Genomic DNA, 8,849 nt, shown 5'->3' with positions numbered 1-8,849 from the left:
AAAACCGCTAGCCGTTTATTCTGCATGCGTTACTCAACCTCGTTACAAATATGACGTGACTGAAAGCAGCGTCACACCTCATTATAATGACCATCTATTTTAATCTTACAAATAAAAAGCCACATAATAAACTCCTTATTAACCTCGCAGGCTTGGTCTTTATGGGACAATATCAGACCGAGGTCTTTCTGTATGAAACTCGTCCACGGCTCGGTCCGTACTGTCAAAATGTAAATTGGAATGAGTTACTGTCTACTGAAGACTTGAGGCATGGCTGTGACTTATTTACAGCAACTATTAATTCCATAAGAGCTAAGTATACCTCAGAAGCTTGGGAAAAAAAACAGGACTAAAGCTGATTTACCCTGGTTTAATGAAACCCTATGGAAGTTGATGAACAGTAGAGACTCTGCATTAAGGAAAGCCATTAAGACAAGAAGAGATACAGATATGTTGATTTACAAAGGTATGAGAAATAAAGTTATTAGAGAACTGCGATTTGCTAAATCAAAATTTTATCTCCAAGTAATGAATGAAGCAAAAGGAAATAGCAAAGAAATCTGGAAGAATATTAATCACCTCATAGGGAAGGAATGATATTTCTCTGGGGGGCTTCAGTTAAAAGTTCAGGGTAAGCTAATTGAGGATGATACTACTACTGCCTCTATTTTTAATTCTTTTTTTCTTGAATCAGTACAGGAGCTAGGTAAACATTTTAAAAAGATGGATCTGAAGAATACTGTCCACATTAACAGGTTAGGACAGGTTTTTGATCTTGATATAGTTGATGAAGGGAAAGTTCACAAAATAATTTGCTCCCTTAGAAATTCAAAGTGCAGAGATGCCTTTCATCTAGACACAATGCTTATTAAAAAGCATGTTGATAGTCTAACCCCCCCCCCCCCCCCCCCATTGCTCATTTAATTAATCTCTCAATTATTTAAAGTCTTTTTCCCTCAAATTGGAAACATGCCGTTGTGACTCCTGTATATAAATCTGGTGATCAGTATGAAGCCAGTAATTATAGACCTATAAGCATACTGCCTGTATTATCAAAGGTGGCTGAGAAGGTTGTCATTGAACAGCTGACAACATTTCTTAACTCAAGCAACCCAAGGTTACACAGTATGCAGTTTGGCTTCAGAAAAAAATTATTCCACTGAAACTGCAGTCTTGCACCTCATAGAACAAGTAAAATCTAAGCTGGCCAAAGGCGGGATTGTTGGTGCTGTATTTTTAGATCTACGGAAAGCATTTGATACAGTTAATCATGATGTACTCATTTCTAAACTTGCAAAATTTAACTTCTCAACTAATACACTGGCATGGATGTCCTCGTATCTATCCAATAGAATGCAGTGTGTTAAAGTAAAAAATGTGTGTTCCAGTTACCTAGAGTGTAAAATGGGCATACCTCAAGGTTCAGTGTTAGGCCCACTATATCAACGACCTACCTCAGAATTGTCATGGCGTGGATGTATAGATGTATGCTGATGATACAGTATTATACACGCATGCAAAAAACGCTCAGGTGGCAGCTGAGAAATTAACTAAAGCAATGGAGGGTGTGGTTAATTGGCTTGACCAATCTTGTCTTAGTCTAAATGTCAGCAAGACAAAAGGTGTGTTTTTCTCTAAGGCCAACACTCACACTACTAACACAGGTATATTTATTCGGGGTGAACAGATTGACATAGTAACTCAATTCAAATATCTTGGTGTGACACTAGATGTAAATCTAAACTTTAAGAAACACATAAAAAACATGACCAAAACTATTAAATACAATCTAGCAAATTTTAGACAGATTAGACATTCTCTTTCTATGGAAGCAGCAAAGATATTTATGCATGCATTGATTTTCTCACATATTTCATACTGTATGACCTGTTGGGGGCAGGCTGGAAAAACCACAATCAAACAAATTGAATCATTATATAAACAAGCACTAAAGGTGTTTGATAAAAAGCCATTTCTGCACCATCACTGTGAAATTTTAGACAAGCATAATCTCTTGAGCTTTGAGAATGTTCATTTTTTTCAAACCTCTGCATAGTGTATAGAATTTTAAATGGTCTGGCTCCTACTTGTCTACTTGAATTTGTCCAACGTCGCCCTGTAAACTCTGTAAGATCCACCAGAATAGCATCCATACACAATTGCATAGTACCCTTTCGCTATTCTACTTTTGGTCAGTCAGCATTTGCAGTGAATGCCACCACACAGTGGAATGACATACCCGACAACATAAAGAGCTCTGGCTCTATTAGCAGTTTTAAATTGCAATTAAAACATCTATTGAAACCACCCAACACTGCACTCATTGATGACTGACAAAACACTTTCATACACATCATATACTTTCTGTATTTTTATCTACTCACAATGGTGTTGACTGTGTGTATGGTGGAGTTATGTGTGTCTTATTGTATTTTGTATTGTCTATATTGTATTGTCTATATTGTCTATTATGTTTGTATGTTTGAATGTTGTCCTGTGTTTATTTGTAATTGTGCCCTGCCAGGGGACTGCAGATGTAAATTAGCCAAAGGCTAACTCTGGCACAGTGCATCAGATGGAAACATCTATGTTAAAAACTGTACATGGTCCCCTACAAATAAAATGACATAATAATAAAAATAAAGATCTCGGTCTGATATTTTCCATAAAGACCTCGCGCTCATTTAATAAGCAGTTAATCTGATTCCTGACTGTTTCACACCTTCTAAACAAACTTCACTTTCTTACACCAGACAGTTTATTAGGTTCCTCAGGATGTCAAATTTTTTAAAAAGTTATGACAAAAATTATTATTTTTATGTTTCAGGTCAAGTCAAGTTTATTAGTATAGCGCTTTTAACAATAAACATTGTCGCAAAGCAGCTTTACAGAATTTGAACGACTTAAAACATGAGCTAATTTCATCCCTAATCTATCCCCAATGATGAAGCCTGTGGCGACGGTGGCAAGGAAAAACTCCCTCAGACGACATGAGGAAGAAACCTCGAGAGGAACCAGACTCAAAAGGGAACCCATCCTCATTTGGGCAACAACAGACAGCCTGACTATAACATTAACAGTTTTAACATGAAGTCAGATTCGTTGATGTTATAAACTCTTCATTGATGGAAACTTGAGTGCAAAACTGTTCATGACAACTGCAGTCCTAAAGTTAGCAAGTCAACTGTAGTCCTCAGCCATAAAAGCATTACTGTAAGAGTCCAGAGCGTCTTCCAAGTGTGACTTTCAACTGTCCTCATGGGGCCGTCCTCCACAGGAGCGATGCGATGAGACTCCAACCAGACACAGGGCACCAGGATGGACCAGGCAGGTCTGAGGAGCAGAAGAGGTCACTCAGCTCTGGTGACTTGTCCAGGGTGTACCCCGCCTGGGACAGGCTCCAGCACATGACCCTGCACAGGATACGCGGTTACAGATAATGGATGGATGGATGGATGGATGGATGCTTCAGGTCACAGTGTTTGTTTTAATTTCAAAGGAAAACTTTACAATAATGCAGTGTTAAATTACTGGTGTTTTGTTATGATTCAGTTTATAAACCTGATCTTGGGATCATTTACAGGGTTTTTCAGGTTCTTTCTGTTTTTACTCTTTGTTTCAGCATTTAATCAAAATTTTGCTCACACACATTTTTATGACTTTATAACTGAATTCATTGTTTGTTTGTTTGAACTGGTTAACTGTTTCCATCTACACCATACAGGAAGGATAAAAAGAGCAGTTTGAAATAAGCCGCTGCTGATCAGGCAGAGCTCGCGCGCTGCGCTCCGGTGTCCGGTCCCTTTAAGTCGCGCGCGTTCACGAGCGTTTGGAGTTTTTTTTTTGTCCCGGGGTGAAGGAATTCCTCCGCGTGCGCGCGCGTGACGGAGGGAGGGAGGGAGGGAGTTCCGTCAGCCACGTCACCTACCGACTTCACGCGCAGGCAGAGAGACAGAGCGGTTCCGGCTGTCGCAGAACACTCCGTTAATGTCGCGTGGTTAATAACGGCACATCTGTGAGGGCACAGCTGGATCTATAAGGAGCTTTACTGAGAGCGCGCGCTGTGTTCGTGCAGCGGCGGAAAGTTTACACTCGGAAATCCGTCCTCGAGACTCCGAGAGCAGCGCGAGACCCCGCACACTGCCGACTTACCCGTCTAATAGCTCTTTTTATTATTATTATTATTATTATTATTATTTCATTTCCGGTTTTGTGCTTATTGACGCGCGAGGATGAACGTGTTCCGTCTGGCCGGTGACGTGTCGCATCTGCTCGCCATCATCATCCTCTTCATGAAGATCTGGAGGTCCAAGTCCTGCGCAGGTAACGTTAATGCGCGCTCGTGCACGAACCGACACGTCACACAGACACTCTGTTTACACACTCACACACACACACTCACACACAGTGGAAGTGCACTTCTGTCCCAGAGCTGCTGCTCGGAGTGTATCAGGCTGTTCTCTGTAAGTGCACTCCGGAGTGAATGGAGTGAGTTCAAGCCTTGTTTGGTTCACTCTGATCTCAGCACCTCCTGGAGAACAGCGCGAGAACGAGGGCACGAAAACAAGTAGGTCCTCCTCGGCCCTGTGCAGTGCACTAAGAGGGAGCCATTTGAGGACTGAGTGGGACCTGGTGGAACCTACACCCATGTAGTGCACTAGATATCCAGTGAGTGCTGTGTATAACTCATTAAAGAGTGGATTATGCGCCCTTTATAGTGGACTCTGTGTCCACTGGGGAGCCATTTGGTATTTAGCTTCCTAATAGGGCAGAAAATGACTTGTTTACACTCCGTAGTGCACTTGATCTCTGACCGAGACACACTGATAGGAGAGAAGAGTAAATAAGCCAGCGGTGTGTGTGTGTGTAGGTATCTCAGGGAAGTCCCAGGTGCTCTTTGCATTGGTCTTCACCACCAGATATCTGGACCTGTTCACTGTCTTCATCTCCTTGTACAACACGGTCATGAAGGTAACACACACACACATATATATATATATATATATATATATATATATATATATATATATATATATATATATATATACACAAAAATATGAAGGCATTTTTCCATTTTCATATTTCACTCTAATGGTCTGTCTGTCTGTCCCCCGCCCCCCTCAGGTGGTGTTCCTGGTCCTTGCCTATGCAACAGTGCATCTAATTTACATGCGCTTCAGGAACTCTTATGACAGTGAGAATGACTCATTCCGTGTGGAGTTCCTGTTGGTTCCTGTTGCTGGACTCTCCTTCCTTGAGAACTATGCCTTCACTCCACTGGAGGTACACACAAACGCGGACAAAACATGGGCCCGGTACGGGGAGCAGTACGGGTGCGGGGCCCGGTACGGGGAGCAGTACGGGTGCGGGGCCCGGTACGGGGAGCAGTACGGGTGCGGGGCCCGGTACGGGGAGCAGTACGGGTGCGGGGCCCGGTACGGGGAGCAGTACGGGTGTGGGGCCCGGTACGGGGAGCAGTATGGGTGTTTCTTGTGCAGTACTTTGCTATGAGTTGATGTGAAAACACACACTTGTTCTTTTTCTTGAGTCCACACACCTTACCCTTCCTGTTTGTTTAAGGTGACTGTGCTGGCAATTAAACAAACGAGTCAGGCAGTGTGTGGGGTTTTTTTTTTAGGGAAGGTGTTTGCTTGAAAATGTATTTGTTCTATTTTTATTGGTGATATTAAACCACATAGCATTAGTGTAAATAATGAATTTGCACGTCCTTTTCCCTAGACTGCACTCACTCGCTCAGTCCAGCTAATTTTGAACTGCTGCACTGATGTCATATGACTAACTCCGCCCTAACGACCCTGGCTGCTATACTCCCAGTATCTACACTAGCCAGTAAATTAGGTTCGATGGTATAGAGTGATGAATCAGAACGATGCCTCAGATCAGTCCTGTGTGCTCTGAGGTTTCTCCAGTTCCCTGCTCACAACTTTAGTTCATACCTACATTTAGTTCTTGTTTACTATTTGATGGACAAAAATGCAAGAAAATCTTATCATGGTTTCATCACATACTGTCATGCAGCCTCTCATTACAGGGGTATAGAGCTGATAATAATGAAAATGATGTTTGGAAGGAAGTATCAGAGATCTCTGGTGCCTGCGGAGAGTGTACATGGCTAGCACAGTTAGCTCACATTGCTAAGCTATGATGTTACATGCCAGCAAGAGACAAACTCCAGGCTAGAAGAGTGTACCACCGTCATCCTCTTGCTAACTCTTTATTATTGTTATTGTTGTTGAAATCATGGTTGTAGATCCTGTGGACGTTCTCCATCTACCTGGAGTCAGTGGCCATCTTACCACAGCTGTTCATGATCACCAAGACGGGTGAGGCCGAGTCCATCACCACACACTACCTGTTCTTTCTAGGACTGTACCGTGCCCTCTACCTGGCCAACTGGGTGTGGCGCTACCACACAGAGGGCTTCTTCGACCAGATCGCTGTCGTCTCTGGAGTTGTGCAGACCATCTTCTACTGTGACTTCTTCTACCTCTACTTCACCCGAGGTGAGCGCACATCTTTAATTAAACACCATGTTAATCACACGCTCTTCTACTGGTTTATATCAACATCCACCTTCTCTACAGGAACAAAAATTATTTAATGATGTTTCTGTGATTCCTGAGTGACGGGAATCATTCAATTTAACACGCTGACGAAGATTTAAAACAAAATGCTGCCCCTCTCTCTCTGTCTCCCCCCCAAAATTCCCCCATCCCTCTATTTCTCTCCCTGCCTCTATCTCTAACTTCCCCCTCCCTCTATCTCTCTCCCCACCTCTATCTCTAACTTCCCCCTCCCTCTATTTCTCTCCCCGCCTCTATCTCTAACTTCCCCCTCCCTCTATTTCTCTCCCCGCCTCTATCTCTAACTTCCCCCTCCCTCTATTTCTCTCCCCGCCTCTATCTCTAACTTCCCCCTCCCTCTATTTCTCTCCCCGCCTCTATCTCTAACTTCCCCCTCCCTCTATCTCTCTCCCCACCTCTATCTCTAACTTCCCCCTCCCTCTATCTCTCTCCCCACCTCTATCTCTAACTTCCCCCTCCCTCTATCTCTCTCCCCACCTCTATCTCTAACTTCCCCCTCCCTCTATTTCTCTCCCCGCCTCTATCTCTAACTTCCCCCTCCCTCTATTTCTCTCCCCGCCTCTATCTCTAACTTCCCCCTCCCTCTATCTCTCTCCCCACCTCTATCTCTAACTTCCCCCTCCCTCTATCTCTCTCCCCACCTCTATCTCTAACTTCCCCCTCCCTCTATCTCTCTCCCCACCTCTATCTCTAACTTCCCCCTCCCTCTATTTCTCTCCCCGCCTCTCTCTGACCCCCCTCAGTGATCAGAGGAAATGGGAAGATGTCTCTGCCGATGCCAGTGTGAGGACCAGTCTTGGCTCCGCCCCTTCTGCGTGTTTCTGTATCAGCGTTTCTCACTCTGCCAACTTCAACTCATTTTGCATTTTAAAGGAACTCCAAATTTTTATAGTAACTTCGAATCCCAGCGTTGGGGCTCAGCCGCCATGTTGGAGGGGAAAACAGAAATGTGCCTTAATGTACAGCATAAAGATTTTTTTAAATTGGTTTTTTTCACACACATATATATACACACACACACGAGGGTAAGTCAAAAAGTTCTAAGACAGATTTTATAATTTCAAAAGGTGTGACAGACATCCCCCAGAATTCTACAAAGAAGGAATTCTCCGATGGAAACACCGCTTGCAGAAGTGTTTAGACTTAAATGGAGGATCTGTAGAGAAATAGCTTTGTTATTTTCATAAATAAAGATTTTCAATTTATCTTAGAACTTTTTGACTTACCCTCATACATATAGAAACACTTATTGGTACTCAAGAAAAGAGCACACATGCCAATGTCTTCCTTCACTGTGTGTGTGTGTGTGTGTGTGTGTGTGTGAGCTTTTGTTTATTGTCCTATGGGTGCCAAGAAGGGATAAACTCTATATTTTATGCTTTTTTTTTATTTGAGTGCATGACCAAGAGCTATTTTTAAGTTTTCAGACCCTGATGTAATCTGTCTGATCTGTACACTCTTACTAATGTAGCACGTCAGCTAACTACCCTCGCTCTAGTCGTCTGCCATGTGAGCTAGTGTCCCTCACTTCCTCACTGTACAGTGTCGTAGCGTGATGGTGTGAAGTGCAGCGCCACACACACGAGCCAGTTTCTAATGGCAACTGGAAAAGCTTTGTAGTGGTGCTGAACACTTAACGTAGCTACATAAGAGATAAAATGCCACATGGGTGGTGGAGGTGGTGGACTGGGAGACCGTCTGTGTGCTCTTCCTGTTGTGTCTGTTCATGTCACATGTTTACATGCAGTATAAAGAACGTATCGGTACAGAAATCCAATCTGGTACTGATCCAGAGTTTGAGGTCAGCATCTGGACCAATCGCAGAGTTCCGTTTCACAACCGTATACGGTATGCTGGATTTTTCTCAGCGTTAATGACGAGATTAACAAACAGGAGTCAGTCACAGGACTCGTCTCAGTGTCGTAACTGATTGAACAGGTCGAGCACTCGCACAGGGAGGGGCGTGTGTGTGTTTCATATGAGCGTTCTACACATTTCACATGGTGTTAAAACAGGAGCTTAAACACTCCATATCTTTTCCAAAGACTCTATCTAAAGTGATCATTTTTTACAAATTCATACTGGGAAGTGCTTTCTGTTTTTCTGATGTTTGTTGAGTGTGTTTTGTAAAATGGGTGTGTTTTACCAATAAAGGATCGAATGTGTGTGTATAGTGTTTTTGGTGTGTGTGTGTGTCAGTAGCTATTCTGATGAAGGGAAATTAAATGAGTTAAATTTACCCAA

The 8,849-nt window shown here is 43.0% G+C and overlaps 1 protein-coding gene across 1 annotated transcript; it reads left to right on the top strand.

The window, feature by feature from the left end:
- The first annotated feature begins 3,897 nt into the window (after positions 1 to 3,897).
- LOC132870479 (ER lumen protein-retaining receptor 3) lies at positions 3,898 to 8,776 on the top strand. Its single transcript, XM_060904123.1, has 5 exons — positions 3,898 to 4,323; positions 4,871 to 4,971; positions 5,125 to 5,283; positions 6,272 to 6,524; positions 7,349 to 8,776. The coding sequence occupies exons 1-5, from the start codon at positions 4,233 to 4,235 to the stop codon at positions 7,390 to 7,392; spliced, it is 648 nt and encodes a 215-aa protein (XP_060760106.1). The 5' UTR covers positions 3,898 to 4,232; the 3' UTR covers positions 7,393 to 8,776.
- Positions 8,777 to 8,849: the final 73 nt, after the last annotated feature.

This window comes from Neoarius graeffei, chromosome 22, assembly GCF_027579695.1.
Source record: "Neoarius graeffei isolate fNeoGra1 chromosome 22, fNeoGra1.pri, whole genome shotgun sequence".
Classification (NCBI taxonomy): domain Eukaryota; kingdom Metazoa; phylum Chordata; class Actinopteri; order Siluriformes; family Ariidae; genus Neoarius; species Neoarius graeffei.
The sequence above is the reverse complement of the archived record's forward strand: the minus strand, read 5'-3'. Positions and strand labels throughout refer to the sequence as shown.

What these genes read in the sequence shown, in the direction of transcription:
- LOC132870479 (XM_060904123.1), top strand. Translation starts at nt 4,233, where the DNA reads ATGAACGTGTTCCGTCTGGCCGGTGACGTGTCGCATCTGCTCGCCATC. An exon ending in TGTACAACACGGTCATGAAG is followed by an intron (nt 4,972 to 5,124) that starts GTAACACACACA and finishes CGCCCCCCTCAG; the next exon opens with GTGGTGTTCCTGGTCCTTGC. An exon ending in ATGCCTTCACTCCACTGGAG is followed by an intron (nt 5,284 to 6,271) that starts GTACACACAAAC and finishes TCATGGTTGTAG; the next exon opens with ATCCTGTGGACGTTCTCCAT.